General features: G+C 45.0%; 1 protein-coding gene across 3 annotated transcripts in view; it reads right to left on the reverse strand.

Annotated features, from left to right (window-relative positions):
- Window positions 1–15,186, reverse strand: part of LOC137439891 (aldehyde dehydrogenase family 3 member A2) — a 40,830-nt gene that overhangs the window by 4,730 nt on the left and 20,914 nt on the right. For all 3 annotated transcript variants that reach the window (XM_068136106.2, XM_068136105.2, XM_068136107.2), the window contains 6 exons: window positions 13,001–13,086; window positions 11,858–12,066; window positions 11,533–11,650; window positions 3,305–3,449; window positions 2,520–2,686; window positions 2,183–2,282 (listed from right to left, as the gene is read on the reverse strand). In XM_068136106.2, the coding sequence (XP_067992207.2) occupies window positions 2,183–2,282; window positions 2,520–2,686; window positions 3,305–3,449; window positions 11,533–11,650; window positions 11,858–12,066; window positions 13,001–13,086 (825 nt within the window). The remainder of the gene's footprint in view (window positions 1–2,182; window positions 2,283–2,519; window positions 2,687–3,304; window positions 3,450–11,532; window positions 11,651–11,857; window positions 12,067–13,000; window positions 13,087–15,186) is intronic.

Here is a 15,186-nt window from a genome sequence, read left to right on the forward strand (position 1 = left end):
CCGTTGCACGTAGAATCGCCAAACTTTGCACACATATTGGTCTTGCCCGGGAATAGACTGTGCCCAATTGATGACGTCATCGGTCACGTGGTTCGACCGCCATCTTGGAAAAACTTTGCACCTCCATATCTCCGAAAGTGCTGAACAGAAAAAATTGAGACATGGCTCATTGTAAAGAACTCTATGGGGAATAAAATATGTTAATGATGACGTCATCAGTCACGTGGTTCGGCCGCCATCTTGGAAAACCCGAAATACTTTGCACCTCCATATCTCCGAAAGTGCTGAATAGAAAAAATTGAGACATGGCTCATTGTAAAGAACTCTCCATGGGGAATAAAATATGTTAATGATGACGTCATTGGTGCCTCCATTATGACGTCATAATTTAGCAAGTACAAAACTTCATCCGATCAAGACGCCATTTCTTGAGCATCATCAAGGAATAAATTAGTTTTGAAAACAAATAATGATGAGGTCATCGGTCACGTGGTTCGGCCGCCATATTTGTCCTAAATGGCCGATAAAAAAAGCACATTCCGGCAAGTCTTCGGTCTCTGACCGATTTTTCATTTGTCTGTTTGTCTGTTTGCAGCACTACGTCTGCACCGTTGCACATAGAATCGCCAAACTATGCACAGGTATTTGTCTTGCCCTCTAATATACTGTGCCCAAATGATGACGTCACCAGTCACGTGATTCGGCCGTCATCTTGGAAAAACCGAGAAAATTTGCACCTCCATATCTCCAAAAGTGCTGAACAGAAAAAATTGAGACATGGCTCATTGTAAAGAACTCTCCATGGGGAATAAAATATGTTAATGATGGCGTCATAGGTCACGTGGTTCGGCCACCATATTGGAAAAACCGAAAAACTTTGCACCTGTATATCTCCGAAAGTACTGAACAGAAAAAATTGAGACATGGCTCATTGTAAAGAACTCTCCATGGGGAATAAAATATGTTAATGATGACGTCATCAGTCACGTGGTCGGCCGCCATCTTGGAAAAACCGAAAAACTTAGCACCTCCATATCTCCGAAAGTGCTGAATAGAAAAAATTGAGACATGGCTCATTGTAAAGAACTCTCCATGGGGAATAAAATATGTTAATGATGACGTCATCGGTCACGTGGTTCGGCCACCATATTTGTCCCAAATGGCTGATAAAAAAGTACATTCCGGCAAGTCCTCGGTCTCTGACCGAATTTTCATCTGTCTGTTTGTCTGTTTGTTCGCAGTACTACGTCTACACCGTTGCACGAAGAATCGCCAAACTTTACACACATATTTGTCTTGCCCTGGAATAGACTGCCCAATTTTTAACTCTCTCGGCCCAAGGCCTCCATTATGACATCATAATTCGATAATTCGACAAGTACAAAACTTCATCCAATCAAGATGTAATTTCTTGAGCTACATGACGGCATAAACTGGTGGAGAAAAAAAAAATGATGACGTCATCGGTCACGTGGTTCGGCCGCCATCTTGGAAAAATCGAAAACGTTTGTACCTCTATTTCTCTGAAAGTGCTGAATAGAAAAAATGGAGACATTGCTCATTGTAAAGAACTCTCCAGGGGGAATAAAATATGTTAATGATGATGTCATTGGTGCCTCCATTATGACGTCATAATTCGACAAGTACAAAACTTCATCCGATCAAGATGAAACTTCTTGAGCATAATCTAGGAATAAATTAGTTTAGAAAAAAATAATGATGACGTCATCAGTCACGTGGTTCGGCTGCCATATTCGTTTTAACACAAAAGCCTTAAAAACCACTGAAAATACATCCTAGCGAGGGTTTGCAATCTCTGATTGCTCTTTTTCTTGATTATCTCATTATAACTATGGCCAGAAGGTGTACAGACAGCCAAGGACTGGTTGAGAATGATTTCATAACTGAGCGTTAACTCTCGACTCCAATGCAAATTGCAGCCCTCAACTTGCGCATCAAGTTACAATTCGGCCAAGGTACCAGCACACAATGGCCTACTCTTATTTTCTTGGAATGTTACCACGGGATCTTAAACATGCTTCACGCAAGCACCTTTTTAATTACCACCTGGACGTCAAACTACATTCAGAAACAATTCACACTTCACTCATCCAAAGTTTACTAGAACACAGGTTTCCGTTGTAAATGTGTCCCTCCAGTGTTGCGAGACAAGGGAACTCACCCACGCCTCCGAAGGGTAGCGTATCGATGGAGTAGTGCAAAATCACATCATTAGCCATCATCCCACCACTCGAGGTCTCATTTACAAAGCGCTTGATTATCTGTTGGCAGTACAGAACAAGTAAGCATTAAAGGGGCCATCTCATACAATTTATCTATGCAAAGGGAAATCAGTGACTACCACATTTGTTTTATTGATATTTAGGTTTGGCAAATTAATATGCACACAAATGCTAAGTGTACTTGGTTAATCCTGCATATCCGGACAACCAAAGTGCCTCGTTTAGAATCCATGTTCTTAATCCAAGATTTTAACTGTCATTGACAACACCAGACACCTTTTGGTCCTTGGAGAAGACGTAAATTACTAGCGGCTTCTCCCGGTCATTGATGAAGTTCAGGGTCTGCTCTACATCTGGCAGGGTGAGCACAGGCAGGATTGGCCCAAAGACCTCCTCCTGCATCACAGAAGCTTCCGGATCCACGTTCGTCATCACTGTGGGGGCTGGGAATGGAAATGGATCTTTACCTTCAATGTGCATTGGCAACGTTCATTCAATGAAACGCTTTATTTGCCAACAGAATTATTTTGTTCTTTATTCCACGAGGGAGAATTTTTTGGGGGTTGGCGGCGAGGGGGCACTGCCTATTTTATAAGTAGTAAGACAGTACCAATCCAAAGTTACCATGACAGAGCAAGAGTCAACCTCGTTGTGTGATCGGACACAGCACCTAGACTGGACCAGGCAGATTAAACACACCCTGATGATTAGTGAGCCATATGGGTTTCTACCAACGAGCCAATGGTGAAATGGTAATTTCCTTGGATTCCCTCGATTTCCAGAAGCTGAGAATCCAAATATTTTTGGATTTGAAATTCGTAACCTCTGGTAAACTAGTCCACCATCCTCACCAATAATCTCAGGAGTCTCCTCACCTCAATACCACTATGGTACCTAAAAGCCAGCGACACAAAATAAAGGCTAAAGGCCGAGTATTTGACAAAATAGACAAGCGAGATGTGTACAAATCAAGACGAGGTGAAAAGACTTCCTGCTTTTCTATGAGCCTCGATTTTGTAGAGAAAAAAAATCCCCTCTCCCTCCCCAAACCACTGACTCACCAATGTAAAGATCCTCCTCGTCCGTTTGACCCCCGATGGCCACAGTGCCTCCTCCCTCGAGCAACCCTCGGACTCTCTTAAAGTGGCGCGAGTTGATGATGCGCCCGTAGTCTGGAGACTTCTGGGGGTCTTCACCGTAGTATTCCTACACGAAAGACAGAGAAACGGGATGTAATATGTTTGGTTCCACTTCCTGTGCACATGTTAATGCTCCCATTACCATCGTCTGGTGCTTAAAGGCCACCTCGTTTCGGTGCAACACCCAATTTGTGAAAGGTGGTCAAAATGCTTTGGGAATAATGTACTTTTGTTTCAAATATTTGTGTATTTATTTGTAATAATAATAATAATAATTCATTTATTTTGTATAGCGCTTTTCCAGAAGCCCAAAGGCGCTTTGACAGAGTGGAAAACATAATGCATAACAATACATGAAAACAACAATTGCAAAAAAGACAAGAATCAATAGGGAAATATTTAAAGCAAAAGGAGGGAGAAGGAGAAGAGATAGTCAGGGGTTAAATGCTGTGGGTTGAATGTTGAATGCAGTGTTGAACAGGTGGGTCTTTAGTGATGTTTTGAATGTGGTGAGTGAGGAGGAGTCTCTGATGGTGTGAGGTAGTGAGTTCCAGAGGGTGGGAGCAGCGATGGAGAAGGCCCTGTCCCCCCAGGATCTGAATTTGGTCCGGATGGAGGGGGTCAGGAGGTTGGTACCAGCAGAGCGGAGGTTGCGGGTGGGAGTGTGTCTGGAGAGGAGGTCAGCCAGGTAGGATGGGGCCAGGTTATGGAGGGCTTTGTATGTCAAGAGGAGGATTTTGTACTGGATTCTCTGGGGGATGGGGAGCCAGTGAAGCTTGTAAAGGACGGGGGTGATGTGGTCACGGGTCCGGGAATGGGTGAGTAGACGGGCAGCGGAGTTCTGAATGTATTGGAGTTTATTGGTGATTTTTGAGGGTGAACCATAGAGGAGGCTATTGCAGTAGTCCAGACGGGAGGTGATGAAGGCGTGGATGAGGGTTTCTGCAGCCGTGGAGGAGAGGGATGAGCGGAGACGGGCAATGTTTTTCAGGTGAAAGAAGGCTGACTTTGTGATCTGTTTAGTGTATTTGTCGAAGGAAAGGGTTTGGTCAAAGATGACGCCAAGATTCCGGATGTGAGGGGAGGTGGATACTGGGATACCGTCGATGTTGAGGGCAAAGTTATGGGTGGATTTTGTGAGCGTTTTTGGGCCAATGATGATTATTTCAGATTTATCACAGTTAAGCTTGAGGAAGTTGATTTGAAGCCAGGATTTTATTTCAGTGATGCAGTTTGTCAGGATAGAGTGGGTGTCGGTGGAGACGGACTTGGTGGAGATGAAAAGCTGGATGTCATCGGCGAAGCAGTGGAATTGGAGACCATGACGGCGGATTAAGTGACGGAGCGGGGACAGGTAAAGGATGAAGAGGATGGGGCCAAGAACTGAACCTTGGGGGACACCTTGGGGGAGGGCAGCAGTGGGGGATTTGCAGTTATTGATGGAGATGAACTGGCGTCTGTCAGAGAGGTATGATTTAATCCAAGAGAGGGCAGTGCCGGTAACGTTAAAGGTGGATTCAAGTCGGGTGAGGAGGATAGTGTGATCGATGGTGTCAAAGGCAGCGCTGAGGTCGAGGAGGACGAGAATGTTGAGGTTGCCAGCGTCAGAGGAGAGGAGAGACGTTGGTGATTTTGAGGAGAGCAGTTTCAGTACTGTGGTTGGACCGGAATCCGGATTGGAATGTTTCATACAGGTTATTGGCAGAGAGATGATGTTTGAGTTGAGTGGCTACAGCGCGTTCCAAAACTTTTGACAGAAAGGGTAGGTTGGAGATGGGTCTGAAGTTGTTTAGGGTGTCAGGGTTTAGACCAGGTTTTTTTAGAATGGGGGTAACAGCAGCAATTTTGAGGGAAGGTGGGACGATGCCTGTAGACAGGGAGGAGTTTATTGTTGCAATGATAAGTGGAGAGAGAGCAGGGAGGGAGGCTTTGACAAAGCTGGAGGGGATGGGGTCAAGAGTGCAGGTGGCAGTTTTCATTCCTATGAGGAGTTCAGAGAGGTCAGTAGGGGAGATTGGGGAGAACCGAGACAGGGGATGGCAGGACAAGGGGGGGCAGGTGGTTGGAGGGGGAGCGGGTGCGGCGGTGGTCAAGCTGTTGTAGATGTTGTCAATTTTGCGTTGGAAGAAAGAGAGGAAGGAGATGCAGTTGTCTACTGTGAATGACTGGGTGGTGGTGTTCAGGGGGCGGAGGAGTTTGTTTATTGTCGAGAAGAGTGCTTTTGGGTTTCCGGAGCCAGAGTGGATAATTTGAGAGTAGTAGGCAGAGCGGGTGCGGGAGAGGGCATCTTTGTAGTGTTGTAGGTGGTCCTTGTAGGCTTGGGAGTGAACTGCGAGACCCGTTTTATTGCGGAGTCTTTCAAGTTGGCGAGCACGAGTTTTCATCAGGTGGAGTTCAGGGGTAAACCAGGGAGCAGAATGGGTGAAAGAAACTGTTTTGGTTTTTACAGGCGCAAGCTGGTCAAGGCAGGAGGAGAGAGTGTGGTTGTAGTAGTCAGTGAGGTCGGAAGGGGTGTGGAGGTCAATGAAGGGAGAAGTGGACATTTTTTCAGAGAGGGTGGATGAGAATGAGGTAGGTGAAAGAGCGTTTAGCTTACGGAAGTTGATTGTGCGATAATGCCTTGGTGTTGGGGCGGGGATGTTGATGGTCAGAGCGATGGCTAAGTGGTCAGAGAGGGTGAGGTCGGAGCCATAGAGATGGTGCAAATTTAATCCAGTGGAGCAGACAAGGTCCAAAATGTGACCACGGATATGGGTAGGAAAGTCGACATGTTGAGTGAGGTTAAAGCAGGTGAGTAAATCAGTGAAGTCAGTGGTTATTGTGGAGTCAGTGGAGTCCATGTGGATATTGAAATCACCAAGGAGGAGGATTGAGGGGGAGAGGGAACATAGCTGGGTCAGAAAGTAGGAGAAGTCAGACAGGAATGATGGGTGTGGTTTGGGAGGGCGGTAGACGACAGCCATGACTGACTGCGTGCGACCAGATAGTTTTAAAGCCAGGTGTTCAAATGATGGAGCAGATGAGATGGAGATGAGGTTGGTCTTGATGTCTTGACGGTGGATAACGGCAATTCCACCACCTCGGCCCTCCGAGCGTGGTTTATTGACGTAGGAATATCCATTGGGTGTGGTGAGGTTAAGTGTGTAGTAGTCCAGAGGTTGTTGCCAGGTTTCGGTGAGACAGAGAAAGTCCAGTTTGTTATCCAGGATGTATTCGTTCAGGATGAGGCATTTGTTGTTGAGGGACCGGGTGTTGAACAGGGTGAGCTTGATGTTGTTTTGAACAGCAGGGATGAATTCAGGTGATTTAGCCAGGGTTCGTAGGCAGGAGGTGCGATCGTGTGCGTTGCTGTGACCAGGTGCGCTGGGACGAAGAGTGAGAGTGCGCTGAGCCGACCAGAGGACGGGGATGGAGTGACCTGATTGCAAATAAACAAACTTACGACCGGAGCCACGGTGAATGTACCTGGGTCGTCGGAGGAGTCCATTTGATTTGATGGCAGAGATGCATGATGGGGTGGAGCGGGTATTGAGCAGAAGAAGCCTTGCGGCGGAGTACCTCAGAGCCATGCCAGGCAGGAGCGAAGGGACGAGTACGAGGCCAAGGTCGAGGAGGCAAAGCGGCAAACGCAGCGGCAAACGACTGCAGCCGCTAATCAAGACCACAGCGGCAAACAGCCACCGCCGCAAACAACGGGAGCGGGCCTGAGGAAACAGTGGAGGAGCCGGGCAGGCGAAGCCAGGAGCAGAGCCGGGACCGAGCAGAGGGCAGACCCAACGGTCAAAAATCCGCCACGACCACCAGAAAAGCAAACTATGTACAATTGCCCAGTCGGAGAAGCGGCGAACAAGTAACGCCAGCGTCCTCTCCAGACCGGACCGGAAGCGGAAGTCCCGCTTGTATACGAGATGTATTTGTATACGTTTGTATACGAGAAAATGAGATGTGTGTGTATATGTAATAAATAGAAGTCTCCTACCTACATTACAACAACAACATGCATTTTAAGGCCATGTTCCCTGCTAGAGCGGGGGTTAGCCTTGCGGTCCCCATGACGATCTACTCCATTTTGCCCTATTTTCTGCATCTCTCCTTGTTAACCCCCTTGCCTGCATTTCTTCTTCCACCATCTTTAGCCAAGTCTTTCTCGGTCTTCCCCGTCCTCTACTTCCTTCTACATTAACTTCCATCACTCTTCTCAACCAGTCACTTTCATCCTTCCTCAATACATGACCAAACCATCTCAACCTAATCCTCTTCACAGCATCAATCACAGGCAATATTCCAATCATCTTTCGCAATTCATCATTTGTCTTCCTCTCTCTCAACGTTACTCCGCACATCCATCGAACCATTCGCATTTCCACCCTTTCCAGCCTTCGTTGCTGCTCTACGTTCATTACCCATGTCTCGCTCCCATAAATCATAACACTTCTCACACATGAACCTCCTTTTTTTTTTTTTTTTTTTTTTTTTTTGTATACAAGATCGAGGCTCGTGAAAGAGCTAACATTAATCACACAAAAAGACAAACCGACACACAAAACACAAGGGGAGCGGTAGACAAGATGGTGAGAGAGGGGGAAGGACACAAAAGAGAGGGGGAAGGACACAAACACAACATTTGAGAACAGGGACATCGGGAGGACTTGGGGGGAGGTAACCTTCAGCTTCAGCGACACTCTCCTCCTCATCAGCACGCCACTCAGTTCCCGAAACTTCTTCCATGCACATCTCACTCGAGCAACCGTTGCCGAGTCTGATCCACCTTCTCCATTCAGCATGTCTCCGAGGTAGCAAAATGTTTTCACACCTTCCAGCTTCACGCCGTCTCCAAGATCCAACTCAACATTTCCTCCATCTGCAGCTCCCTCTGTGCACACCTTACATTTGAATGTAGCTGCCACACTGGTTAATGACCCTCTCAGACCACTACATTTTTGATGAACCCACTCAGCACACATTGTACATTGAATGGAGTTCACTCCGACACCCTTCCTGCACACAGCACACGGCCACTTCCCAGTTCTTTCCACCTCACCACATGCTTTACCACTTGCCATCACCTTTGTCTTTCCGATATTCACCTTCAGACCTTTTGTCTCCATACATTCCTTCCACTTGTTCATCTTTTCCTTCAGTCCATCCATACTTTCCGCAATCAACACCAGATCATCTGCATACAACAACTCCCATGGTAAACCCTCCTTTACGGTCTGAGCCAGCACCTCCATCACAGCTACAAATAGTAGTGGACTTAGTACCGACCCCTGATGCACTCCCACCTTCACCTCAAACTCACCACTGTTCCCGTCCTTCGTCCTTACAGCTGTGCGTGCTCTTTTGTACATTGCCATCACTACTCTGATCAACCATTCCTCCACTCCTAACTTCCTCAATGCCCATGTCAATGTCAATACTTTGCGTGGAACCCTATCGAATGCTTTCTCCAGATCAACAAACCCAAAAAACAACTTCTTCCTCTTATCCATGTACTTCTCCTGCAACTGCCTCACAATGAAAAGCCCATCTGTCGTTCCTCTTCCTGGCATAAATCCAAACTGCATTTCGTCGATCTTCACTTTCTTCCTTATACTCCTCTCCAACACCCTTTCCAATACCTTCATTCCATGCTCCAATAACTTTATCGCTCGGTACGAGCCACACTCCAGAGGGTCACCTTTCCCCTTGTATAGAGGGACGAGGGTACTCAGTTCCCAATCCACTGGAATGCGGCCTTCTTTCACCACCAGATTACAGATCTCTGTCATTCTCTTCACACCCCAACTTCCTGCTGCCTTCAACATATCTCCCACAACTCCCGTCGGCCCTCCCGCTTTTCCACTCTTCATTGCTTTTATCGCTTCCTCAACTTCCTTCTCAGTTATCTTCTCTGCCGGTCCTAAAACTGGGTTACTCTCTATGTTGCCATCCCATTCATTCTCTGTATTCAACAGCATTTCCATATATCTTTTCCATCTTCCTTTAATTCCATCTGGGTCGACAACGATTTGTCCCACTTCATCCTTCAAGCAACTCACCCCCATCACATCACACCTCTCTTTCGCTATGTGCTTTGCAATCCTGAATACTGCTTTCTGACCCTCTTCCGAATCCAAGCGTTCTCCGAACATTTTCCTACATGCCTCCTGCGCCTTTGCTACCTCTTTCTTTGCAGCCTTCCTGGCTGCCTTATAACTTTCATGCTCTGCTGTTTCTGCTCCCGTACCCTTCGCCTTCTGCCACTCTTTGAACTTCTTCCTCTTCTCGTCAATCCTCTTTCCAACCTCAACATCCCACCACCATGTTTCCGAGTGCCTCGGTGGTCCTTTTTTCCATCCACATACCTCACCAACGGCTCCCAACAGACTAGCTTTCATTGACATCCAACCACTTTCAAGCTCAACCACATCATCCACTACCCTACTCAGCCTCTCTTTTAATGCCTCCCTTACTGTCACCTCTTTCAACCTCCACACCTTCATTCTCGGTTGGTACTTCACCCGCCGAGCTCTCCTCGCACCTTTCACCCTTATGTCACAGACAACCAAGTGGTGCTGTGAAACAGCCTCCTCCCCCGGGATCACCTTTGTGTCCCGGAGGTGCCCCCTATCTCGCCGACGCACCATCAGGTAGTCAACGGTTGTCGTCGACCCACCTGACGTGTATGTAACAAGCTTATTGTCCTCTTTCTGGAACTGAGTATTACAAATCAACAAATCAGCTCCATCAGCAAACTCCAAAATCCTTTCACCTTCTCCATTTCTCACACCATATCCGTAACCCCCATGAACTCCCTCAAAACCATCCATACTCCTTCCCACATGTCCATTCAGGTCTCCTCCCACCACAACAACTTCCTCATCTTTCACGTTTTCCATCAGCTTCTCTATCGCACACCAGAACTTGTCCTTCTCTTCATCGCTTCGACCAACCTGCGGAGCATATCCCGAGATGACGTTCACCAAGAGCTTTCCAATCATCATTTTCACCATCATCAACCTATCACTCACTCTAGTCACACTCACAACACTGTCTACAAACTCCTCAGAAAACAGGACACCAACACCATTCACACCCTCCGGGCACCCTTGCCACACAAACTTGTATTTCTGTCCCTGCCTACCCTTCACCATTCTCACACCACTTCCCTTCCATCTCGTCTCTTGCACACAACATATGTCCACTCTTCTTCTGACCAATACTTCCACCACTTCTCCTGATCTCCCTGTCATTGTCCCCACATTCCATGTCCCAAACCTCAGAAACCGATCTCCACTTTGGGCTGCACCCTGCCCATATGTACTTGTGATTGTCATGGTTCTCTTTTTGAGGCAATGTTTTTATGGCCGGATGCCCTTCCTGACGCCAACCCTCTTAGTCGTCTCTTACGACACGCAGGGATATGGTGTACCTATTCTGACCAGGGTACACACTGGGAAACGTTTAAAACATGTAAATTCTGGGGGGGGGGGGGGGGCGTCAGCATCACGGCTGCGGTTTAAACATATTCCAACAATATCCAAACAGAACGATGAAAAAACAATCCGGGAAAAGTCTCGAAGCGAGAACGTGGATTTGAGAAAGAAGGAGCAGAGGCGGAAGAAAACGAGATACAGGGGGCGGGGCACAAGCCGAGACGAGGAGGAGAGCGAACAAGCACGTGTCCAGGAGGAGAGAAAGAATCAATATAGAATTCTTTGTCTCAGGAGGTGAGGTGAGGGGGAGAAAACAAAATAAAAGAAACAAGCAATACAGCGAAGGAAATAACCCAAACCGACAAAACACCGACGGGGGGAGGGAAGCCCCAAGTCACCAGGCCGCGCACGAGGTACGACTCAGAAAACGATTAACTACACACAAGTTTGCACGAACCACAAACCATCACCAACTAGAAACACACAATAACACGTACACAGCAAAATAACCAGTGGAAATTTGACAAAGACAAGAATGGGAAAACACTCAAACTTCGATGCCGTGGAGAGCTCGAAGCACGCCTCACTCGCCCGAGGAACCGGAAGTATCGGAAGTACCTACATTAAAGCAGCTAAACAAGTTAATAGTGAGACCTTTAGATATAACCAAGTCCCTCACGGTTATCAAATGAGGACCCCCTTGTGATGGAGGATTTTTCCAGTCCTGCCCACCTGCAATGCAGCGCGTAACTCTTCGACCACTCGCTCACAGAGTGCCGGCTCACACACCACGTAGTCCGGAGCGATACACGTCTGCCCTGCATTGATAAACCTCCCCCATGCAATGCGCCTGGCCGTTCACACAACAGTACGCACATAAACCTTTGCACCAATGAAACTGGTATTTGTGTTTCGTTTTCATCCAAAGTGCGTGTGCAAGCGAGGTTTCAGTTGAGCTGTACATTTTTCGATCATATAAAGGACACATCTCATTCATAATGAATGAGAGGCAAATCAATCCATCCGATATGTTCAAACTTTCACAACCGAGCCTTACCGACATGCGATGCGAAGGTCACAATCATTGTGAATGTAGCAGGGACTCTTCCCGCCTAGCTCGAGTGTGACCGGCGTTAGGTGCTTGGCAGCTGCTGTCATGATGGACCGTCCAACAACAGAACCACCGGTGTAAAATATGTGGTCAAAGCGTTGATGTAGGAGTTCCACTGCCACATCGGCCCCTCCCAACAGCACAGGGTAAAGCTCCTAACATCGAATAGAGACAGGAAGAAGAAGAGACAAAACAGCCAAAGGGAAGAGGTTCTCTTCCAGCCAAAATTCCAAGAGGTTCAGAAGATTTATACTTTTTTATTTATAAATAATTACATGCAGTCCCCGGGTTACGAACGAGTTCCATTTTTAAGTCTGTCTGTAAGTCGAATTTGTATGTAAGTCGGAACAGTTGCGTACGGTTCACATCTAGCGTCAATTAGTCAAATGTTTGTCTTAGTATACAGTATATATTTCACCTGAAACATCTATAGGTATAAAACACATTAAAGAAACATTTGTTAAACTGTTTAGATATAAAAGAAAAGATAATGATTAAAGGTTAACACTTACTCTCGTTCCAATTGATGTCTTGCAAACTTTGAAACGATCATACCTTGATATATCTCTCTGAGATGATGGGCCTGGTGTTGGAGAGGATGGACCTGGTGCTGGTCAATTTTCTTAAAGTAAACATCAAGGGTGGCTTGAACAGAGCTTTTCTCATATTTCTCTTGTCTACCGCTCCCCTTATTATATACTTTATGTGTCTGTTTGATTTTTTCTCTGTGTGATAAATGTTAGCTCTTTCACGAGCCTCGATTCTGCATGCAACCCCCAAAAAAAAAAAAATTTTTTTTTTTTTAAAAAAATCATAGGCTTTACGGAGGTCGGTTCGTAAGTACGGGCGTTCATAAGTCGGGCGTTCGTAACCGGGGACTGCCTGTATATTATATAAAAATTATAAATATTTTTTAAAATTAATTTGAAGTCCGAGTTTCTCAATAATTGTTCCATTAATGAAACTTAATGGGAATAGGCCACTTGGTATCCACAACAATGCTTGGTATCCACAATATCCACAACAATAAATCAATAAATAGATCGAGATATGCATAAAGTATACATTTCTACATAGCAACATAATCACCTTGTCCAGGTAACGTGGAACAAGATTCTGCAGCAGTTTTGCAGTGTATTCCGCAGCCTCCGGGGGTTTAAGAACTGCAGCGTTCCCTGTGTAACAAAAAAAAGAAACAAAGTACAAAGCCTAACAAACAAAGTACAGATACATTCAAAGTACACCGCCCCAATGCCAAATAAATTAATAACATATCCTTCAGCATGCGCCCGACGATGCCGCCATGCAGCGCATAGAGACGGTATTGGAAGAGAGAGGTGTACAATAATTGATTGATTAATTGCGTAATTAAAATCAATAATTAATCATAAAATAATTAATTTATTAATCAATTGGCTAACAAACCTAAACCACCAGTGTTTCATCTGAAGCTGTAACCTTTTGAAAATCAATTAAATATTTATTTAATTGAAAAAGATAATTAATCGATTAATTGATTAATCAATAAATCAACAAGTACAGATACATTCAAAGTACACCGCCCCCATGCCAAATAAATAACCTATCATCCAGCGTGCGACATTGCCGGGGCGCCTCTGCCATGGAAAGATGTGCAATAATTGATTAATTTATTGCGTAATTAAATGAATAAATAATAATGGTAAAATAATTACAATATTAATCAATTGGCTAATAGAATACCTAAACCACCACCATTCCATCCAAATCTGTAGCTTTTAAAAAGATCAAGTCATTAATTAAATAATTAGTTAATTGATTAATCACTAAATCAAAAAATATCCTTTATAGCCACATCACTTGGTCACTATTGTGTCTGAATATCAGCTTCCTAGCTCAAAAGGTGCCTGAGATATTGTCCAGATGAGAAAGAAAATAAATACGAGATCGATGATGAAAATAAATAAATAATAATTGTAAAATAATTAAATTATTAATCAATTGGCTAATAGCATACCTAAACCACCACCATTTCATCTGAATCTGTAATTTTAAAACACAATGAATTAAATAATCACATAATTAAATAATTAATCGATTAATCAGTAAGTTAATAAATCAAAAATATCCTTTACAGCCAAATCACTTGGTCATTGTCATGTCCAAATATGAGCTTCCTAACTCAAAAGGTGCCTGACATATTGCCCAGATGAGAAAGAAAATATATAAGTACTTAATAAATCGATAATAATTACGTAATTAATCAATTAATTGATTAATCAAAAAATCTTACTATAATTCACCAAATGTCCGTCCGTCTGTCTGTCTGTCTGTCTGTTTGAAGGTACCGTAAAAACTGCTGAACCGATCTCAACGATATTTTGGGTGGATAATCCTGGGATCTCCAGGAGTAAAATAGGCTATTTAGTTTTCCCAATTTCAGCTTTAGTCTCCAGCATTCTCAGGTTTGGACTCACGCATAACATTCGCGTTCGCATACGTTCATTGTTCTCATTGTGACGATGTTGTTTTCCCGGGTGCCGCACAAACGGCTGCACGGCTGCACCGATCGAACTCGGTGACCTCGGACAAAGACCTTTTATAAGAACACGGGTTGAATCCCTGCTTGAGAGAATTCCAAGCCATTTCAACTGAAGGAAACACGTATCCGGAGTACATACGACATAGCGATTGTGAACACGATTAGTTTAATCTCTACATGAGAGAATTCCACATAGCTATTTGGGCGGTGAATACGCTAACAGACCGCTGTCTCCATCGATCTTGCCAAGGCCGTAACAGCTATCGGCTCAAAATCCTTTTAACTGTTGATTTGGAAGTTTTTACAATGAAGGAAACACGTATCGGGAGTACATAGGACATCGGAAGGACTAACTGCACGCGTCTTCAGTATCAAGCTTATATCTGTCATGGCGGATCTGAAGAGCGGAATGCTTGGAGAAGTGGTGGGCTACTTTGGCATGAAGGAGGATCAGAAACGTGGACTCACACACTGCCACATCCTGCTGATACTTGCTCCCGCATGACGTTATTTTCCAGGGTGCCGCACAAACGGCTGCACCGATCGAGATTTAATGGATGTTTATATAAATCATTTAAAAGAAAAAAAAGCTTTCAATTTCTGAAATTTCGCCTTTTCATTTGGGCCTCCCAATTGAAGCCCCGCCCATAGGGCGGGTACCGTTGCAAGTAAAAAAAAATACTGTTTTTGCCAAAGCACATGCTCATTATTGTGCCAAAATTTCAGCTTCGTAGCTCAAAGGACGGCTGAGATA

The sequence above is a fragment of the Myxine glutinosa genome, chromosome 14 (assembly GCF_964187855.1).
Source record: "Myxine glutinosa chromosome 14, kmMyxGlut1.1, whole genome shotgun sequence".
NCBI classification, from domain to species: Eukaryota; Metazoa; Chordata; class Myxini; order Myxiniformes; family Myxinidae; genus Myxine; species Myxine glutinosa.